The sequence below is a fragment of the Stegodyphus dumicola genome, chromosome 2 (assembly GCF_044657685.1).
Source record: "Stegodyphus dumicola isolate Sdum_Otavi_A_Nest chromosome 2, ASM4465768v1".
NCBI classification, from domain to species: domain Eukaryota; kingdom Metazoa; phylum Arthropoda; class Arachnida; order Araneae; family Eresidae; genus Stegodyphus; species Stegodyphus dumicola.
In genome coordinates, this window is record NC_140769.1 from 209,897,827 (window position 1) to 209,921,682 (window position 23,856).

General features: G+C 33.0%; 1 protein-coding gene across 3 annotated transcripts in view; it reads right to left on the bottom strand.

Moving 5' to 3' along the window:
* Positions 1-387: 387 nt before the first annotated feature.
* The window catches only part of LOC146998813 (uncharacterized), a 940,238-nt gene continuing 916,769 nt past the window's right edge, over positions 388-23,856 (bottom strand). For 2 of the 3 annotated variants that reach the window (XM_085811704.1, XM_085811702.1), the window contains one exon: positions 388-802. In XM_085811704.1, coding sequence (XP_085667830.1) covers positions 658-802 — 145 coding nt within the window. In that variant the 3' untranslated portion in view covers positions 388-657. The remainder of the gene's footprint in view (positions 803-23,856) is intronic. The other variant, XR_015039732.1, reaches the window with a different exon arrangement.

A 23,856-nucleotide genomic window follows, 5' to 3' on the forward strand; every position in this document is an offset into this window, starting at 1 on the left:
GGCTTACGAACTAGGTCTGGTGCCATTTTAGCTCGTAAAATTCGAAGAATGTCCCAGCGGGAAAATTCAATATCTATGGCCGAAATAATATTCATAGTAATCCAAAAATATCGCAGCAATTAAACACAGCAAAACGATCACTCAAAAAATACAAAACAGCAAGGATCGCAACAGGCATAAATACCCAGGGAACGGTGGGGAGCTATATAGCGAAATGCGGCATGAAACTTCGAACGCGCACGTGAAAGAAATCTTGAAACCAAGCGTATGCTCTGACCGTCTTAAAGGGCTACATAAAAAGCGGTCCTCAACTAAACATAATTCAGCTTTTGAAGGCATAAATCAATTTTTAATCAAAAAATATTAAAATCTTCAACACTCTGCAAATCAAACATAAGCTTTACATTTTTATTATCTTTTGTGATGGGCATAAAACTGTAGAAATAATTTAGGGACAGAACCTAGCATACAAATTAATACAAAAATAGAATTTATTCATAAGCCACCGCTCTGCCTTAAAAAGACAAAGCAGTTTCATTTAAAACAAAATGTTTATTTATTGTTATGTGTTGCAGTCTCCAACTCCAACTCGCTTTATTTGCCGCGATTAACCTGCGAAATCGCAGGTTGTGTTCCGGCTATCGAACTTTGGTGCTTCTAGGAGCGCTGCAGGTAAGGAAATGCCGAACGTAGTTCTCGTGGAGACAGGATAGCAGATGCAGGGGGTGTGACCAATGTCACGTGATGAGCGATAAGACATCTGGTTGGCGATGAGGTATCCAGGCATCGTAGCGCTGTAAATCTGAAGTTTTACAATAGTTATACATAAAATAGTACTAAATCAGTTCATAAAAGGTGTGTGTTGCAGTCATAAATGCAGAAAATAAAATACGATTCCAAAAAGTAAAATAGTATATACAGGAAAAATATAAGTAATATCTTGTGGGCATGGCTGTGTGTGTCACATGATCATCCGGCTAAGATTTCTAAACATCATTATTTACAAGTCAAATAAGTTTTTCAGAGTACTACATACTTAAAAACACAAATTATGTTGGAAAATCCTGGTTTCCACTGAGTAGAAAAGCGGCATATGGACGGAGGTGCCTGTCCTCGTGTAAAATTTCATAGTGAAATAGGTTGAAAATGTCCGTATGTTGGCACTCCTTAGCGGCGTCATAAAATGCCGTGTTAGTTCTTCTTAAATATTGTGTTGTAGTTCGCAATTTTAATAATGTATGTACCTCAAGAATGTACGAAAAAACCACTGAGTAAGAAATTGGTAATAACTTTTCTCATAATAATTTCAAATTTGAAATAAACTTTTAAAAATCCATAGCAATATCGTATCGAAACCTGTTTCCATGTCACATGTATTGCATAAAGAGATGTGAAATTTGAAGAACTAATTTTCCTAAATATTTAATACTCGAATCCGTATAAGTTGCATGCATTTGTTTTAGTAAAGTGTTATGACAGATTTTTTTAAGAGCTGTCGGAGACAAATGATAATATTCCTCGACAGTAATGAACGAGAATACCATGCATTTGTTCAAAAACAGAAACGAAGTATTTGTGAGATTTATTCAACATCCAAGTCTTAATTTTAACAGTTTTATATTATTTTTCTCTACTAGCCAGGTATAGTTTAAGTGTCTCAATCGGGTATCAAAACGCGTGTGTGAAAACACTGATCTGCACTTTGTTACTAGATATTTTTTCCTTAAATTTAGTTTTTTATATATCAAGGTGTCTGTAGTCAATGTGTATATTGTATTAATTCGGGAAGTTCCCTGATTCTTTAAACATGAGTATACAAGCAGCAGTGAAAGTAAAAAATAATTATGAAAACCAAATAGTCTATAACGATTTTAATGCCAAGTCATAAATAATCAAATGAATAACTTCAAATTTCTGAATTTGTTTAATATCACAATTTTCAGTTCCGGTTTTGGTGAGAATCGAAATAATATAAATTTGAATTCAAAATCATGAAAATCCTCAGGATTTTCACGATTTTGTTCTTACAAATCCTTGACATGATAAATAGTATCATAATAATGCTAAATAACTGAAGAAAAATGCATTTGCTGGCTCTCTAAGATTACTTGGATGGCCTCTAGGTTCAGACCAATAGCTTTTAAGATTAGTGTTTTTGAGCAGAATGAAACATTAATTTTTAACAGAGTTTTGGTCTAATAGTTCATGGTATCGATCTATTAGACTTTGCTGTATTTTCAGCACAAAGACCATATTCTATTTGTTAATCTGTCACAGCTCAAACAGCACGGTAACCTAATCTGCAAACTATGTTCGCTTGAGATGAGTAAACCTTGTTAGAAAGCTAAACTATTTGTGAAAACTGCATCTAACGTCTATCATTCAAATTTACTTTAACTTGTTGACGAATTTCTGGCCTTAAAAGCTATGTAACTGGAATCAGAAAACAAGTTTGATGAAAAAACAAATAACCCACATAGCACAAAAACATGCCTGGGATATCCCGAAGATGTTGCTCGCGGGGTATGCGCACATCCTCAGGACATCGCGGAATATCTCTCGAACCTCCTAAACACCTCCTCCAGAGTTCTTAGTGTCACATCCCAGTATATCCTCAGGACATCCTAACTAAGTCCCATCGACAGCGTACGGCATGTTATTAGGATATGAACTCTTACTTATTACATCCTCAGGACATCCCACTCACCTCCTAAACACAACCCATTTTATCCAAAAATCATCCTATCTATGTCCCATCAACAGCGTATGGGATGTTGGTAGGATTTAAAGTCCTACTTACTACATCCTCAGGACATCCCACAATATCCCAATTTCCTCCTAAACTCATCTTCCCGAGTGCTTAATGTCACATCCCAGTATATCCTTTGGACATCCTATCTAGGTTCCACCGACAGTGTATGGGATGTTATCAGGATTTTAAATACTAATTACAATATACCTTTGACCTCTTAAATACATACTGTCAACTACTTAGTGTCACATCCCAGTATATATACAGAGAAAACTTCCAGTGAAAGTATATGAAGGTGTAGTGATGATCTAAAACCTAATTACTTTACACAGATAGTCTCAAATCCTTCTCCTATGGTTACTATCGAAAAATCAGAAATGTTGAAAATATTTATACAACATATTTATGTATTTATGAATCAAAATACATGAGAAATCGCAGTGAGAAAAAGCACTGCTACCTTAATCTGTGATTATATATAACAAATTCAGTGAATTATAGTTAACAAACAGTGAAAATATTTATATTTCTGAAATATTTTATATATAACATTTTCAGTTTCGCATATGTGGCAGCTTGAGATTTTTTTTAAGTATACCAATTTTTTTAAATGTCTAAAAATTTTTGTATTTTCAAGGAAAGCTTATTCTTTCACCTTTAGTATATAAGTAATGGTAATTTACCAGATAAATTTACGTAATGGGGAATACAGAAAAATATCTAACCACTTACTTTTGACTTCATCTGCAGAGAGACTAAACATGTAGTTCAGCTAAATCTGTTATAATAAATATTTATAATAATGCTAAATCCTGCAATAACTATTAATATGACAAATTTTTGTAAACCTATTTATTTGGATGAAAACTAAACACATTCAGAAATTTATGGCACTATATTATGGTTAACAGAGGAAAAACACTTTTCAAAATTCAAAATAGTTTTTATAAATCCAATTTATCACATTTTCCTTAAATTCCTGAAAAATAATCTTATATCCATGTAAAAGAGGAATATGTATTCATCTGTATATAAAAACTCTAAATACTGGAGTTAAACTGGAGCTTAGCCATTGCCAAAAATAAATAAAATGCAATTACTACATGTGAATATAATTCATAATTAAATTTAAACAAATCACTATTAGAATGCAAATTAAAGGAAGCTTTTAAAATATTTTAACATATAGTACCTATAAACAGAGTAGCCATTATTTGTGTTGTATCATAAATTATAATACGACGTTTAGCTTAAGAGAGCTTCTCCTGACGCATGCGCCGTTCGCGTTTATCCGCGCGGTGTATGATGACGTAACTGTTTATTACGTATGTATGTATATGTATACCATTCTTACTTCTTCGCCCTTTTTTCTCTGCTGTATGCAACTATGTTTAAGTTAATCTCTGTCATTAAAAATGTTCATTGATATTACAATCTATTTAGGCTCATTTATTTCTTCAATTTGACTATTCGATTATAGTAAAATAAACATGGGGTATGCCTTTTAAATTTTTTATGTCAGAAATTAAACTCAACCTACCAGCTGAACCATATGAGCAGTTGTATCAGTCAGCCACTGGTAGGTAACCTAAATAACGAATCAACATATAAAGTTGCCAAAATAAGGAGAGAAACAAAATTATGATAATCACATCTTACCTAATCATAAAATTTAATGTGTAGGCAAGTCTAAAAAGAGTGAGAAGGAATTTATTTTGCAACACAAAGTAAAGCTGTCTTGCAGGAGCAAAAAAACTTGTCTCATGAGATAGTAAAAAATAATTAACTGTATCTGGTAACATTTATCTGACAACACATAAGTAATTGTTAACTACGTGCAGAAAATAAAATCTGGTCATGATAAGCAAAATGCAATTTTAAACTTTTGAGTTTAACTGCAGAAATCTACGAAAGACGTATATTTTATGTTGTAGCAGTAGTAAATCAAGATGCGGCTAATCTTTACTGTATGGTACACCTTGTTTTTTGTCTGAAAAAATCGCCAAGTGGTATTGGTTGTTCGTGAAATCTGGAAGCCCATTGCGACAAATAAGTTTTTCCGTTATTGTAATGTTGATAATGTTGGCGAAAATAGCCTTTGAAAAAAATAAGTTTTTGTCAATATAAAGGGGTTATTTCTGGAAATATTGCCAACGTGTTGTGATAAATTTAGTTTTGGGCTACATTTTGTAATAGTAACCCTTTTGTACGGACCCGTGTTTTTGGTTCTTACCATTCTTTTTAATTGCTATGTTTGGTTGCACGTAAGTGGTATGGTCTTGTATTTTGAACTTGCTATTATTTTGGTGTGGGTACCATCGTTTGAGTATGTCTGAGGTGAATAACAGACGATGAATTTAATTGAATTGCTTATCTGGAGGATGGAGGAAATGGTGGTGGAAAGCCTAAACGTATGCATGTGAAAAAAAAGGTATGTTAAAAAAATGACGCTTCATTTATTTATTCGTCTCTGTGTGTTAATTTTTCTTTTTGTTGTTTAATATTTTTATGTTAGAAAATATGTATTTTTGGTAACTTATTCCTCTCTGTTTTTGTATTTTTGGTTGTCTCTGTGTGTTAAGACAGTGGCGAATATTTTCTTGTAAACATGATATTTTTAACTTTCTGGTTTTCTTAAAGTGAAAATAGATCAATGTGTACATGTGCAAAGTTAAGGCAGTGCACAATACCTAGTTTGTGCAGTTTTCTGTTTTTTTTTTTTTAAGTTAAAATAGGTCGATGTGTACATGGACACCAAGTTTGTGTATGTCTTTGACTTCTTATTTTGGCCATCTTGAAATTTGTGCCGATTCTTCCAGGTGACGATCTTGATATAAAATAAGAAACGATTTGCCAAGGGTTACCGTAGAGTAAATTTTTACCAAAGATGTTCTACCATAATCACCATTTCAGTGGTTTAAACACTAGTGGAACAGTATTCAGAGATGAAGATTTCAGTTTTGTTTACACAGCATGATGGTTTAGGCACTCCAGCCGTTACGGTGAACAAGATTATAATAAACATAGCCAAAACAATTATCTATAAATATCGACGTATAAAACTGCATGAACTAATATATTTCTTATGCTAGTATGTACAGAATCCTTAATCGAAGTGAAAATGAGAAGACTGTGCCTGACTTACGTGATTACAAACTTACTCTGAGCCGTTTTTCTGTGACTCTTTTACTGTGTAGAGCTGTATAGAGATTTAGAATTAATCAGTAAAGGCTTGCAACGTAATAACGTCACAAGAGGCTTTTTTCTCGACAAAGCTAAGACTTTCGATCGTGTTTGGCTGGGTGCTCTTATTTACAATTTACACATTTCGGGGCTCCAAGAGTACATTAAACACATAATTAAATCCTGCATGACAGGTAGACACTTTGTCTTTCGTGTCACAGGAATTCTCTCTACACCTAAACTTTTCCTTGCAGGCGTCCCCCAGGGAAGTCTTCGCGGACCTATACTTTTTAATATATACGTGAATGACATACCCACTCTGAACAACACAAAACTCGCAATGTATGCTGATGACACTGCGATCCTTACACAAGGCCGGCTATACAACAGCTACAAAACCACATACATGCATTAGAGACTTGACTCATCAGATGGAAAATTAAGGTTAATGTGGAAAAGACTCAGGCAATCCTGTTAACAAAAAAGGAGAAGTTCAATAAAAACCTACATTTCTACGGAGTGTCAATTCCCTGGTACAGGCAAGTCCGACCAGGCCCGGTCGTTACAAAAACATAATACAAAAATTTCACCCTTTGGTGAAATTTATCGAACTTCTTAGTAGCTGAGTTTAAGGTCAGGTACATGTCATTCACAATCATTTCCGGAATTTATCCCTCCATCTTTTCTCAGAAACTGAGTAGCCGGGCTTCCCAGGCCCGAGACCCTCGCTAGCATTGTCATTTAAAAATGTGAAAGATGTCAGGCAGTTGCAAAAATGTCACGCTATTTGATTTATGACGATGAAATGAAAAGATTACAGAAACTATTAGCCGAAATGTTGACTGATGAAGATTCAGTTAATGAAGAAGACGAAGAAATAATTGATGAAGAACAGTTTAGTGATCACCAATCGAATTCTGAAGAGACATTAGATTCAAGCGATGAATCTAGTAATGAATTCAGCATTTCTGTTTCCGTGAATTGATATCTTGTCAAAGATAGCCATCAAATTTGAAAGGTAGAGAGCTGCTCGACACAAGAATATTACAGAAATCAGATCATTTATCTGTCTTCTTTGTTTTGGAGAATTTTGTTTTAAAATAGAAGGCTTCTCACGTAAATGTTGCGAAGTTTGGGCGACTGACGGGACAGGTCTTGACATTTTTCATCGAACAGTGTCTCATAAACGTTTTTTAATCCTAATGAGATGTTTGGGATTTGATGACCTAAGAGATCGTCCTTCTAGAAGAGAAATGGATAAACTGGCTCCGGTAAGAAATGATTTTGAAAAGTTCGTTAAAAATGCTGGCGAATACATCACAACTGACGAAAAATTAGAACCTTTTATAAGAAGATGCTCCTTTCTTCAATACATTCCAAGTAAACCTGCAAAATATGGAATTAAAGTTTTTGCTGTTTTTGATGCAAGGACATTTTGTACTTCAAATCTTGAAATTCATGCAGGAACACAACCCAAACGGTCGTGCAGCTCAGAAAATGGTCTTGATAAAGTAGTCAAGAGGTTTAGAGAGCCTATTTGGAATCCAGGGCGCAACCTTACCGTGTACAACTGGTTTACCAGTTATACCTTGGTAAAGAATCACCTTGAAAAGAAAATTACGCTCGTGGGAACTATCAGAAAAAATAAAAAAGAACTGCCAATATATTTTACTTGTGGCAGAAAAAGAGAAGTTTGATCATCATTATTTGGATTTCAAAGAAATATGACATTAGTTTCCTACACACCAAACAAAAATAAATGCGTTGTTCTATTGTCCACCATGCATAATGACAGAGCCATCGATGTTTCGACTGGAGAAGCAAATAAAAAAAACAGAAATTATGACTTTTAATGATTTAACAAAGGGTGCTATAGATGTAGTAACCATTTATAGTACTGCTAGAATTAGCAACAGATGACCAATGGCAGTATTCTTTAGTATGTTCAACATTGCAGCTATGAATACTAGAATATTATTGTTATCTTCGAGGACGCCAGTAGTGCAATATAGAAAACGAAGTTTATTTATCAAAGAATTTGCATTAGAACTTTTCAAGGATCACATTCAAGAAAGAAGCTCGCAGCAAAATTTCCACGCGAATTGAGTGAAAAATGAAATTGCAGATATAGGGAAAATTGGGAAGGACACTCGCCAAAAAAACAGGAGTGTTCTAGGGAAAGATGCCATATATGTAATAGCGTAAAGGACCGAAAACCACAAATTTGCTGCGCTAAGTGAGAGAAAAATGTTTGCGGTAAACACAGCGCGATTTTTTGCAAAAAAAATGTGAAATGTAAGTTTTTTTTTGAAAATATTTCTGTAAAAATTTAATATTACATAAATTAGTATTAAATTTCGTTTGCTCACAAAAAGAAATCAGTCTGATTTTTTCTGTTAATGATAAATAATTTCAATCTTAAAAGTGTATTAAAATACAATTTTTTTAGAATTATTAAATTCAAAGTATATTTTTATATTTTATATACTTTTTATTATTTAATTTTTTTCTTCGATTACACAAACAATTTTATTTTTATTTCGTTAAGAAATAACGTTTCGGACCTACGGAGCCCGACGCGCGTCCTCGCGTAGCTAAAAGCAGCGCGCGTCTTCGCGGGTTAACAGCGTGAAATAGCATTCTTTCTATAGACAACAAGTTACTCATTTAACAAGTCCCTTCTACGTCCAATATTGCCTTATGCTTGCTCTGTTTGGGCTTATTCTAGTTGATCCTTAAGGAAGAAATTGAAAACTGCACAAAACGGGGTTTTGAGACAAATTAGTAATGTTTTATGGTAGCTTCGGATTTACAGATTTGCATGCTGAACTGAAAATTGACCACATTTTAACCTTTTACTATCGCCTTGCTAAGAAATTCTATAAAGACATAGAGTTTATTAACAACACTGCAATTAAAATTTATGATTACGACGCAAATGATCAATGTAATATCAAAAGGCCTATGGCCGTTCTTAGTTACACTCTTGATTAAGCTTAACTGCACCATGGCTACCTTATATATAGTATGATTTTGTATTGTATGTAACTGTTTACTTTTAACTTGAGCTCCTTACTTAATTTATTCTATGATTATGATCACATTTTTAATAATGCTGACTGGGTCTTGTATTTACCAAATGTTTGCTTGACAATTTTCATGTGTTCATTTATTATTGTTCCCAATGGCTCGACGGAGTTTGCAGCTTTTCTGGACAGCATTTTCATCACCGAATCATGTATGCGTGTTACAAATATTCATCTTACAAATATTCATCAAGTCATTTATTAAGGCCATTATAAATAATTATTTGAAAAAAAACCCTTAAGATATCCTGGGCATATTTATATAATACTATAAGTTGTAACTTTGTATTGTACCCGAAGTGGCATATTTTCATTTGTGGATAGGGTCTAAGACCCAGGCACCCCGGTGCTACACCATCACTCGTTGCGTAATCTGTTAAAAGATGCCTAACACTCACAAAGACCTCACAAAAACTGAGTACTATCAGCCCTCTTTTCGATGCGAGCAAAATTTTGAAAAGGTTATCCATGCCAGAATACATCCTTTTTTGACAGATTTCCCGCACAGCAATTTGGCTTTAGAAAAAATCTCTGTGACGAAGCAGTTGGTGCGTCTGACAGAACTTATTAGAGGTGCCTTTAATAATAAACAATGTGTTGTCTTAGTCATGATAAACGTGGCTAAAGTGTTCGATAGCGTCGGCCCGAGGGTTAATTTTCAGGCTTATTTAAGCTCGAGTTCTCTAGGGAATTAACCCTAATTGTGAGTTTATTTATCACTGAGAACATTTCATATCTGCATTTCATATACTTTGAACAGGAAGCAGGTGTGCACTAATGATGGTCAGAATTCAGTTTGATGTCCCATATTGTGCACTACTACATATTTGAAAAGATAAAATTATTTTATTAACAAAGGCAAATATTGTGTGTAATATATCCAATTTGTACAGAGTAGAATTTGTAAAGTGCAGGACTATGTACAAAGCAGAATGTTTTAAACAGTGTAAGAATACAAGTAATCCTTTAAACTGTCCTGAGTCACAAACCACTAATAAACCTTTTCCCGCTAATCTGATAAAATTAATTTCTAAAATATAGGAAAACTCATACGCATGAAAGTGTTTGTGGAGAGAGGAGATTTTTCAATTATATGCTGTCACAGGGGGTGATTAATAGTTATTAAATTCATTTTATCGCTTAGGCTGTGAAGCAGATATTGTTAAAATGTTTGCATGTCAGTTTAAACTTGTGTTCATTTCTCATATTAAGCAGTATCATGAATGAATAACTTTATTTACCAGTCGACAATGCAAGTTTTTAATTTTCTGCGTTCTTTTTTCAACGGTTTTATTGGAACGTTTTTATTATGTAAAAGGCTAAAACACTTGTCTGACGCCTACACTTCACTGAAGATTAACATTTATTTGCATTCTTTCCTATCGGATTTCACAAACAGAAAATCAGTTACTGTTCTTTTTAATTTCACGGTGGTTTAATTCTTCTACTCCAACTTAACGTTTATCAAAACTACGTGATGATGCAATAAATCGAATCGATGCGATCGAAGCCAACTCTACATCAATGGCATTCCTTTAAAAGAAATTCTCAATTATTAAACCTATGATTCTATGCCCGGATTTACATTAACATGCTCTCGTTTGATATTTTATTACAAATACTTAATTTTCACTTGTAATTAATAATTAAAATTTTGCCTCAATGTATAGCTTAATGCCTTAATGTTTGACTATCATATGGGAGTGTCTACTCTAGATTATGTATCCTGACGGGTTTCCAAATATCAACCACCTGCCTTTTAAACTGGTAGTTTTCATCTATCACATTTATCTCGCATTTAGTTCTCAATTTTTCGCACTACTTATAAAACTCAGAATTAAAGCATGTTTACTTTCATTATCGGAATTCGAACATTCGTCAGTTGTCTCGTACTATCTTTCAAGCTTGTTATTTAAACTACAATTAAATTCCTGTGTTTACTTCCACCAAGCATAATCATCCTATAAGCCACGCCTCTCCGCTATGTTGGGTTACCATCCCGAACATAACTTTGCATTACGCTGTGTCGGCGAAGCGGTTATCGTTTGTAATTTCAATTTTACACCATCGCTTAAGCTGCAGAGGGCAACACAAAGAACTGTGATATAGCATGACCGACTCATCCGCGACCATGATCGCAAACACGCATGCGCATTTCGGACCGAATTATTCTCAAAATAGGGTGAAAGGATGGGGACTTTCTTTCCCTCCAGCATAGCTTTTCCGGAGATGAGAAGACCTTTCACGTCGCAGCAAATAATACCACCCCTTTTGGACGAGTCTATGTGTTTTGGCACAATGCCAACCAGGGTTGCGCTTGAGAGGGTGATCGATTCATAACAGGCATCCTAGATTTATTATTATGTTAACGAAACTAGTAGTCTCTACAAAACATTACTACTTGTTTATTACTCACCAGATTTCTCGTACACTTTTACGTTAGAACAATTCAGCTAGTGTTACGATTTTAATATTACGTGGCCGTATCTTCTCTTTTTTTAATCAAATTGCGTTGTCTCTTGAGGCGAAGCGGTGTTTATATAAAGTGTGGCATTACAGCACTCCTGTCTACATCTCGAAACGTCAGTATGTATGTGAGGCGGTTCTATAACTTTCATCCAAGAGGGAAGCTAGAATTCTTGCACATGCGATTTTCCCGTCTATTTTTCCATCGCTAACGTTTAAAAAATTTTCAATGCTACGACAATTTTCCGAAGAATATACACAGACGTCTTTGCCTTTTCAGGGCCAACTCAACAGCTCTTCTCGAAACAATCGGATACACTAGCCCGTATCGGATTGTTTGTGGAAAGAACCAAACAATGTTTACCCAGCGAAAACGTTTGTACTCGTTTTCGTAAAACATACATACACACAAAGACACTACTTGTGTTTTTTTCTTTTCCCTCTGCTGAAGATTTTCCCTCTGCTGAAGATTTTCCCTTGCTGAAGGTTTACTTGAAACATATGATTTAAAGTTTCCAATAATAAATGCTTTTTATGTTTATAACAACTTTTAGATGTTTAATGTAGATGGGATGTATCTGATTTTAAACTGCTGTAACTGTTAATATAATTTTACGGATGTCAATTTACTAAACTGCTTAGAAAGTTACTTATAACTCCACCGACTTGAAATGCAGCAACTAATTTGGGACAAAATTTTCGACCTAAACGTAACAACTAATTTGGGACGGATGGAGTATAATTCAACATTTTGTTTTAATTCCTTTTAAGAAATTTCGTCATCACGAATTATAAAGCTATCATATTAAAAAATCACTGTTTTCAAAAAGGCTTTTAACGTAATAATATTAAGAATAATAAATAGAAAAACGATTGGGATGACAAGCCAAATCTTCTTTCCAAGAATTTTGAATATAAATATATTAATTTCAATTAAAATACTTTTAATATATTTTAAAAGTGTAAAATGAGGTTAAATATTTTGAAATACTTTAATTTCCTGTAAAATTGCCTTTATTAAAATTCTACTATTAGCTCACACTCTGCCTATATCTTGTTCGAATTTCCAATCGTTCATAAAATACTCAAGTTTATCCACTCGAGTTCAAATACAATTTTTTAAGCTTGTAATGTATGACACTTGATATTAATATAAGGTATTTTCTCCCTCCTTCTAGAATGCCTTCATGGTGTAACGGTTAGTACAATTGGCTCGTATTCGAAAGATCCAGGCTCGAGTCTCGAAGAGGGCATTGCTTATTTTTCCTTTCTCCTGCATATATATATATAATAATTTATTTCCTAAACAGTATTGATTAATTGATTATATTATCTCCTAAGTTTAATTAAAGTAGAATTATTTTAAAAGCGTGCATCCATACTGGTAAGTTATATTTTGAAAGATGTTTTGAAGTAATTTGAAAGCAAAATGTTAATAATGTTTTAACGGGGACTGGAGTTAAATCATCATGAAGAATAAAATTTCAATTGTAAAAGGAAAAATTAAAACATGTAATCATTGTCATTGATCGGAAATTAGTTGACTTTTCAAGGGAAACAAACCATCTCCCGTTCAATGAACAATAATTGATAAAAATACGTAAATACGAAAGTGTTTCGTCTTTACTCGAGTTATAAGTTAAAGGCAAACCGGCAATTCTAGTCAGGCCAAATATTTCCGCGAATAGAAGGAATTATGAACCAATGCTGATATTCAAAGAACTTATTCTTATGAAGCATTTTAGTCAATTCAATTTGGAGTAAAAATCAATTACTGTAGAGAAATCCTATTTAACTCGAGTAATCGTCCCCGACACTTTCATGTTTATGCATTTGAGTACCATATTATTTGTAGAAATTAAACATTGGAAATTGTCATTATGAAATCGAATTCAAAGTAAAGTTGAAATAAACATAGAAGATTATAAAAAAAGATAAATAATGCAAAATTTGTAAAAACAAATCAAAGACAATATAAAAATAATATAAAAAATAATATAGAAAATAATATATAATAAGAACAGTGAATGTACAGGAAGATATAAAGGCCAGAAAAGGTATTAAGTAACTTACATTCTTTCTAGTGGGGGAGTTGGCAAAGTGTTCTCTTCGTGTCTGACTCAGAAGTGTAGGGTGTCCGAAAATTCTTAACGGCAGTAGGGGCTTTGAATAATATCAGTCGGTAAAACTTGAAGCAATTTATGGTAGTGGGTGGGACTTGGAATTCTTGAGGGATGTATTTTGTGGAGTTCTTATCTGAGAGACACCATCTGTTAAGATTTTTTTGAAAATACTAGTGAATGGAAATTAATTAATTTCTGGCTAATTGTCGTGTCGCAATGATTAAGAATTTAAGAAAGGAAAAAAGCATTTTCACTGTCCAAGAGCTAATAGACAGTTACTTAATACCTTTTCTGGCCTTTATATCTTCATGTACATTCACTGATCTTATTTATATTATTTTCTATATTATTTTTTATATTATTTTTATATCGTCTTTGATTTGTTTTTACAAATTTTGCATTATTTATCTTTTTTTATAATCTTCTATGTTTATTTCAACTTTACTTTGAATTCGATTTCATAATGACAATTTCCAATGTTTAATTTCTACAAATAATATAGTACTCAAATGCATAAACATCAAAGTGTCGGGGACGATTACTCGAGTTAAATAGGATTTCTCTACAGTAATTGATTTTTACTCCAAATTGAATTGACTAAAATGCTTCATAAGAATAAGTTCTTTGAATATCAGCATTGGTTCATAATTCCTTCTATTCGCGGAAATATTTGGCCTGACTAGAATTGCCGGTTTGGCTTTAACTTATAACTCGAGTAAAGACGAAACGGTTACAGCCGAAAACATCGCGGCAAAAACATCGCGGACGAAAACATCGCGGAGAAAACAACGCAAGGCGAAAACATCGTGGGAGAAAACATCGCAGTTCTAAAACATCGTGGTACAAAACATCGTCGTCGAAAATAAAGCGGTTCAAAAACTTCGCAGTTTAAAAATATCGCCGTCGAAAATATCGTGGTAAGAAATAAAGTATCTATTAATCATCGCATGACGATAACATCGCAGACATGCTTTTTTCAGGCTTTAATAACTGTAAATGGATATTCCCATAATGATTTGTGAGCGCAAGTGATGTAAGGAAGGATAATTTTTACTTTCACATTTTTTTATTAACTAATAAATTTTTGCTGAAAAAATAAGAAGGAAACTTAAGCATAGAAAATTAAATGCAACTTAATAGATTATACTTTTTATGAAAAATTACCTGTAAAATCTTTATTAAAAATAATTTATTATGGTCTTTGTTAGTTAACTATGTCGATTTAAAATTCTATTAAGTGCTATAAGTTGCATTAATTTTCTATACTTAAGTTTCCTTTTTATTTTCTCAGCAAAAATGTATTAATAAAAAATATGAAAGTAAAAATTATCCTTCTTACCCTCTTGCGCTCACGAATCATTATGGGAATATCCATTTACAGTTATTAAAGCATGTCTGAAAAAAGCATGTCTGCGATGTTATCGTCATGCGATGATTTGTAGATACTTTATTTTTTATCACGATATTTTCGACGACTATGTTTTTAAATTGCGAAGTTTTTGAACCGCTTTATTTTCGACGACGATATTTTGTACCACGATGTTTTAGAACTGCGATGTTTTTCTCTTTGCGATGTGTTCTCCCACGATGTTTTGTAGCACGACGTTTTCGCCTTGCGTTGTTTTCTCCGCGACGTTTTCCTCCGCGATGTTGTCGGCGGACACCAGACGAAACACTTTCGTATTTACGTATTTTTATCAATTATTGTTCATTGAACGGGAGTTGGTTTGATTCCCTTGAAAAGTCAACTAATTTTCGATCAATGACAATGATTACATGTTTATATTTTCCTTTTACAATTGAAATTTTATTCTTCGTGATGATTTAACTCCAGTCCCCGTTAAAACATTATTAACATTTTGCTTTCAAATTACTTCAAAACATCTTTCAAAATATAACTTACCAGTATTAACCAGTAACTTACCAGTTTTTAGAATTAAAATAAGCAGTGTGGCCAGTATTCCCTTTCACCTCCCTTTGTCACACTGATACAAAGGCACTTCCATTTCTTGCGTAAATATAAAAACAAAGATACACATACATGTATATGTATGTGTATCTTTGTATACCTATATACAGTATAGATTCACACTTTTAAAATAATTCTACTTTAATTAAACTCGGGAGATAATATAATCAATTAATCAATACTGTTTAGGAAATAAATTATTATTAACTAACTTTGCAGCAATTGCGCAAGTAATAATAACTTGTATTCGCACTAAATGGATTTAAGATCATACAACATTATATATATATATATATATAAAACCTAATGACTCTACAGTAAGAACTAAAGATTCGTATAAAATTCTATATAGAGTATAAAATTCTATATTTAAATCAAGTTGGCTCAGTCTAGACCAGTGATTCTCACCAGCTTTTTCCCCATATACCCTTTCCACCATTGCTAAATGATCATTCAACCTCTCCTTCCCAAAACTTGAAAAGTAGATATGTGTTTGTTTAAATACGGATTATTTTTTAAGTAAATTAAACAAGTATCAAACATGTTGGTAAATACCAAAATTTGAATAAATGTTCTTTTTTGTATTCATAAACTAAATCTAAATACTTAATACGTAAAGAAAAGGTGGACTAAATTACTCTCTGAAACTTTGAAATTCCCCTTAGGGCTATTCCTCCTGATTGAGGACCCATAGTCTAGCCAGAATTCGTTTTTAATAGTGACTAAATATACAGATAATTTAATTTGTCCCACTTTTCTTATACTAACTTTTGTCACAGAAACTTCGGATTACGTGCATGTTTTTTGAAAATAAAAGACACAAATTTAAAAAAAAATATATGTTTAAAATTTGATGTTGAATTCAAAAACAGTTATTTGGTAGCCAGACCTAATAAACCTAAGAGATCAAATTTGAAGTACACCTTACTTGTTCTTACTAACTTCTGCTTAATGAATTAGAATTATTCTTAGAAAAGAACCTTAAAAACTGGTGAAACATTTCATGCTAGAAAACAAGATATTAGAAACTTTGAACTCATTCAATAGAAGAAAAAAGTTATTCAAAACGTAACTCCATAACAAAACATTTTTTTTCTACTTGATCGTCAACACATGAGGCTTTTAAGAAATACCTCCTACAAGATATGTGGCCACTATTTCTGTGCTGTCAGAATATGAAATTCGTATAAGGAAATCAATGCACTTCGAGGAGAAGAAAATGACCTTAATTTGATAGTTTTTCTACCTAATAAATTTTTACATGTTATGAGTTTCTTTTTCTTAATCTAGGCGAAATAATATTCAACACGTAATAACAGCATAAAACCCACAAAAGAAGTGTTCCAGTGAATTTTCAGTTTCTAAATGCTGTTTAAATTTGCTTCAATCAAAGTTTTTGTATATAAATAATTACGGTAAATTGAAATGAACTGTTTTTTAAGCGTTTACAGTTAATCGAGTAATATAATATTTTTATTGAAATAAAAATTATTTTTAATGTGCAAGATTACTTTTCTTACAACGCTGGGCTCATGGTTCTTAAATCCTCTTGTTGCTAAGTTCAGAAACCTGTGTTATTAAAATTATTCGAATAGTTTAACTTTTATTACGGTTTCATATTTTTCATTTTAACTTTCACATGGTTGCGTTTTCAACCATATGAAAGTTAAAATGAAAAATATTACTTGTACGTAAATTTTAATATATGTAATAATTTAATGTTTTTAGAAATAGTTCAGTAGTTTTACTTTTAAACAATGGCTTTGATATAACAAGCATGTTTAATTAGTTCATCAAAAAGTTGTTAGAGACACTATCAAATCAGGAACTAGCATATTTTTCCACTCTGCAGTTTTACTGCAAAAACAGTGAATTATCCCTTTAAAAATGGTTAAAAAATATTTAATTCCTTTCATTTTCCAATTATTGAAATTTTTAAAATAATTGAAATTCTAACTAAATCCTTAGACAAAAGGTTATTCAAGAACTATACTAAAGAAATGTAAGAAAGGGGTTAACTTCAGTTACAAGCGGAATTTCAGATAATGTTATTTTCTAGTAGGTAACTAACAAAAAACATTTAAAATCCTCTTTAATTGTTCTCCTGCCACACCCTCCCTTCTGAGGCCTTCTTTGGCGCCCCAGGTTCCATAGGGAATAAAGCAATTAAGCAAGGCTCTCCTCTCTTTAACTGCTTTTTCACACAGCTGGGGGCAAAAGAAAAGGAAGGCAATGGTTTCCTGCCTGAATAGCCAGCGGCCAGTTAGAAAACTACATGACAAAAGCCCACAAGACGAATGCCCACTTAAAACCAGCACACATTTTCAGGAAATCCAAAATAACTATGACTTCCTGAAAAATTTTACGAGTAATTATTATGATTAAAAAAATTAAATTTCAAGTGGGAATGAAATTAATTTATGTAAAATCCAAGTTGTCAAAATTTAACTGGATTATTTGAAACCATGCTTTTTATTCACCATTAAAACGGTGTTTGCGCTTAATCATAATAGAATACTGTACTTTTATTTTTTTTCGTTAAAATGAAAGTTCGGCTTTAATTCTCCATATTAAATTCATATAATGCAAAATTTTCTGTAGTGTTAAATTATTCATAAATTATTCTCTGTATATGATGAAAATTTACATACATATTATACTCCTTATAATTTTGTAGAATTAAAATAAGCTGTGTGGCCAGTATTCCCTTTCACCTCCCTTTGTCACACTTATACAAAGGCACTTCCATTTCTTGCGTAAATATAAAAACAAAGATACATACATGTATATGTTTTTAATTATATTATTTTGATTGACTCTCTGTACTATATATATATATACGAATTTAATTCAGCCGGAGACGAAAATGAAATGTGTTCCGCTACTTAAATTTATTGTTCAATTATTTCTTATTCATTTATTTTTTATTTTATCTCTATTCATGACGTATATATCGGTGTGGGTTTTTGTTAGTGTGGACTTTTATCAGCGTGCCCTTCTATCTATGTGGGCTTTTATCTGTGTGGGCTTTCATCAATGTGCGCTTTCATCGGTGTGGGTATTAGTCGCGTGGGCAATTATCCCAGTGGGGTCATTTTTGTGGGCTTTTGTCGTGTGCACTTTCGTCCTTTTGTCTGGTCACCGCATGGACTTTATGTATTTCCTTCACAATGCATTTTGCTGTGAAATGACAAACATTGTACAGTTAATAATTAAAAATAAAAGTATGTTTTGACTAACAAAACTAAAGAAAGGAATATTTATACATGATTAATAAAAATTAATTATTCATGTAATATTATATCTAGAGTAAGGTACCATCCTTATACTCATTATTGGAATTGTCGTATATTGATACTTTGATACCCCCCTTACTTTGTTTAAAAATTTGAAATTAGATTCCATTTACTCAAAAACCAGTATTATATTTATTTGTTCCATCTGCTTAGTTACACTTAAGTGCTTAAAGTTCTAGTCATTGTACAAGGCATATATAATAAATATGTTTTTCTCCTATCTAAAATATCTATTTGTAAAATATCTTTTGAAGTAAATCTTTTAATTATAATAATGATTAATCTTTTATGTGATAAGATTATGTAAATTATGTATGGATATTAGATTTAAGTGACTGAAATTTAAAAATTTCAATGGGAAAGTGGTGTTTACTTGGAATATTCCCATGATTCTCGAGTTACCTGGAGTCTTGTTAGACAACAATGCTGCATAAATGTACTAGACCGTTTGGCAGATGAAGCTACTATGTATTTTTCTGCATTGCATGGAAAATAGAGGTGTGTTCTTATACCTGTTACCCATCATCTGGCTCATAAGTATGAATAAAATATTAAGATACTTATTTATTGATCTATTATTTATTGAAAAATATTTTTATGATATAAATCCAGATGTATTGCATAGTTACAAGAACTATCTATTAGTTTTCATGTTAGTTCTAAGCTTTATTGTAAATTTTATTTTTTTACTTTGAAAAAGAATAATTGTGATGAAATATTATATTCTGGACGATTATATATCTCTAAACCACAGAATTTCTAGCAGCAATTTGCCATCAGTGTCAACATTAAAAAATCATTATACTGAATAATTCACCTTATAGCTGTAAACTGCTAATATTTTGATACAATTGGACATATTATTTTAGGATATGTCTCTTAATCTTCTCTTAACTCGTTCCATACTCAAATCATCCCCTTAGAAGCTAAGATTGAGAATACTCGTCTCCTCAAGCAACAATTGGATGCTGTACGAGTCGCATCGGACATGGACCAGCATACACCTCTTACGGCAAAAGCAAACTGTGATACATTGAAAGTACTGGAGCCCCTTAAGGGTAAGTGTGTTTTTAAATATCTCAGTATGCTAAAAAAAACCCTTAGATAGCCTTGCTAATGCTTTTAATGATAATTTTAAGTTAAATATAAAAAGAAAACAACATGAAATCTCGGATAATTCAAACGCTAATTCTAACCACGAGGATGGTAAGCCTATAAGGCATACATACGTATAGTATATTTTTCAGTTGCAATACCTTATTACCACTGAGAATTTTTTGCGATTCCCAGGACGCCATAATACAGTCAAAAAGTCATTAATTCAGACACCCATAATCCGGAATGATCTATAATCCGGACCTCAAAGCTACAAACTTTCTGCGCATGCATCGCGTTTACGTGTGCTCGTAAGACCTTTACGGCTGTGACTTTGCCTGTGCACATGCGCATAATACGTTTACGCATGCGCATTTAACGTATAACGGACGGTATAAGCTGAGCTAAAATTATCTAATTCAGTTAATGTTGCAGATTGCGTTGTTCCTTAATCTTCGAATTGGATCAGGCTTATTATTTTTTGCAGACTGTTAGAGCAATTTTATAAAAGTAAGCTTGAACTTTCGATTATGTCAAACAGAATTTCCGATATATATTTACTAATATGTACAGGATCTACAAAGCAAAAGTATGTTTCGAAGTCCATTAAACAAAAAGTGGAATTGCTGCAAAAAATGGAAAAAGGCATATCCTTTGTTTCTTAACCATTCCGAAATCTGTTTATCAATTTCATGCTGCTCTGCGGGGGGGACATCGCAGCGCGCAATGAACTGGAAGTTGATTTGTCAGCACTATCCTTATCTTCAGGGCAAATGTTTTTATTTTATTCGGCTTATAATTCCTTACTAAATGTAGTATTTCCTCTCGATGTATTCCGTCTTTGATATGATTTAAATCAAATTCCTTGTCATTATAAATATCACAAGTACACATCAAATAGTTTTCTGGTTGCAATTTTCTAATTTCGACTATGCTTAATGTATGCTTTACGCATGTGCTTGTTGAAAGAAATGTTTAATAAAGTAAACAAATAAATATTAAGCTTTTTTTTGTAAATTTTGATACCCTTTAGATCATAATTGTTCTTTATTTCATAAATAACGGTTTCATATTTTTAACTGTATAATTTCTGCATGCCATCTTACCAGATTTAAACTGATGATCTATAATCCGGAATCGCCAAAGTCCCGACGAGTCCGGATTAACTACTTTTGACTGTATTTACAAAAATTCTGTGGAACCCAATAAGTACTGCGCAAATCCGACACATGCGTGAGTGAAACTGTCAATTTTTTCTTTTGTACACTTGCAGTTTTAGGTCACTACATTTAATTTCTAATTTTAAGACATAGAACAATGTGAACATTTTAAATAAGTAACAGATGAAATGACAGCGTCACGTGCAAAGCAAGAAAAATGAACGTTTCTATTATAAAATGAAGGCGTCGAAACGGATTCATTTTTTTTTTCTTTGTCTGTATTGCCATATCTATTTTAAGATGTATTGTATTATGTAAAAATATTTGGTAATTGTAAAAGTATTATAATAAATTAAAGAAATATCAAAACTGCTAAAATTCTAGGCAACCCCCTGCTGCAAGTCCAGCGACTCCAGTTTAAGAAACCCTGGTATAGACAGACAACCCGGCGAAATTACGCCCTAATTGAGATACAGACATAAAACTTATATCAAAATGATGGGGCATGCATTTGCAGTTGAAAGCAGCAAAACGCATCAAAATGGATCATTAACTTTCGAGTCGTGTGATTTTGATGCGGCTTGCTGCTTTCAAAAGCATTTTCCTACAACTTGCATCCTATTTGAGATGCAGATATAAAATTTGTGGAGCATGAAATTGCTATTGAATGCAGGAAACCGCATCAAAATCGGACAATCGGTTCCCGTGTAAAACAGATTTTAAAAAACTGTAATTCTTAGAGATGCATCAAATTTCATTGCCATGAAAAATATATTTCGTCCTCTGGACCCTGAAAACGATACTAATTATGTCCAGAATGCAGTTAACACTGTAAATCAACGAAGCACTTCAAGTCAAAATTTACCTACACCACCACAACCAAAAGTTGTTCCTCCAGTCAAAAATTCTACAATGATATAACCAGGGCAAACAAGTCCACAATACCAATTTTAAATCATATCAAATCCGAAGAACACAGGAAAAGGCCTAAAACCATCCTCAGAGACATACAATAAAGGTTTTTGATAAACGTTTAATTACTGTAAAGGCCCTTATTTTTGCAGGCCGTAATTTTCACAAAAATGAATATATCGGTGATTTCGCGAGTTGAAAATTTCACGAATTTTATATGAACAGAACAGAAAGTTGAAAAATTTTAAAAGTACTTAAGTAAAGTTGGGGGAAAAAAAAAGTATTTCGCAAAGCTTTGATTTTTGCGATTACGACGGGCTCACGAAAATAAGGGCCTTTACACCAGTTTAAAAAAGACCCAAAAAACTAATTAATTATTCTTTAACTAATTATTGTAATATACCTAATTGCCTAGCTTAGCACCAAAAATTGGGAAAATTAAAATTTTTATTCCTATCGGATCACTAATTAATATTGAAGCAGGCTTAATTTAATTTTTCCATCATGTCCTCTACCCCCTCATTCACTCAGCCATCCCTTTAAATTAGTATGGATTGAAGACAAGAAAGAATTTCAACCAATCACAAAAAATGCTGGTGGAAAAAATTGAAATAAGTGAGAGATGGAGCGCTTAACGAGGATCCTTAAGCGCTCCATCTCTCACTTTGTAATCACAGTTCAACAGCTTTCGGCCATGAAGGCGGTAGCTATCATAATCATACCACACACTCTACAACCAATCACGTTCGTCTCGATCTAGTTACTCAACCGTAAACCACAGAAGGATTTTTCGCCGATTTAATGGCTATATCCAAACTAAACAATAAAATTATCATAGGTAGAGACTTTAACTCACACCACAAAAATCGGAACTGCAGAAATGATAATTCAAATGGTCACATTGTTAATCAATTTGCCTCAACGGCCAACTTTACTGTTGTAGCTCCCTCCTACCCAACATGCTATAGATCTGCAAGCATTATTGAATTTTTCCTGCTAAAAAATATTTATCAACCATCAAGGATAGAAAGATTACGTGAACTATTCTCTGATTATAACCCTGTTTTAATGGAGGTGAATATCAGTAGCTATAGTACATCACACAAAAGAGCCTTTATTATGAACTGGGTAGCTCTAAACAACACTCAGTACCCGTTACCCGCGATACACAGTGAAGACGAGTTAGACGCAGTTATCGAAGATTTTACTAGCACACTTAACCGTGCTCTGAAAAATAGCAAGGCGGTCCCGTTGACTGGTAGGGCCAGAGATCCTGCTATTAGAGAACTTTTAGCTAACAGAAAGAGAGCTAGAAAAATATGGCAGAGGACCAGATGCCCAGAAGTTAAGAGAATTTTAAATCGGCTGAATCAGGAAGTCAGTACACGCACAAAACAAATGGTCTAGATATTTAGAATCACTCTCTACTGATGATCATGTATATGGAAAGCTGCTTCTAGATATAATAGATGCTACACAAATATTCTGCCCCTTAATGGCCCCTCTGGGATCACATACACAGAAACTGAGAAAGCTGAGTCACTAGCTGATCACTACGCTACTCAGTTTTACATTAACATCTCACACCCAGACACAGAACGCACAGTTAGTTACACTAACAATTTATACTTTTCATAACCAAAAACAGACAACATCCGTCTTGCTAAACCTTCGGAAGTTAACACCGCCACCTCCATACCTGTCCCTTTCAATGATGTTCGATCGATTATTGCGGCTTCCCCGCTCTCTCCAGATGAGTATGCGATGAGAATCGCTACTCAGACTGAATCTGCTCTCATCTGTAAAGAGTACTC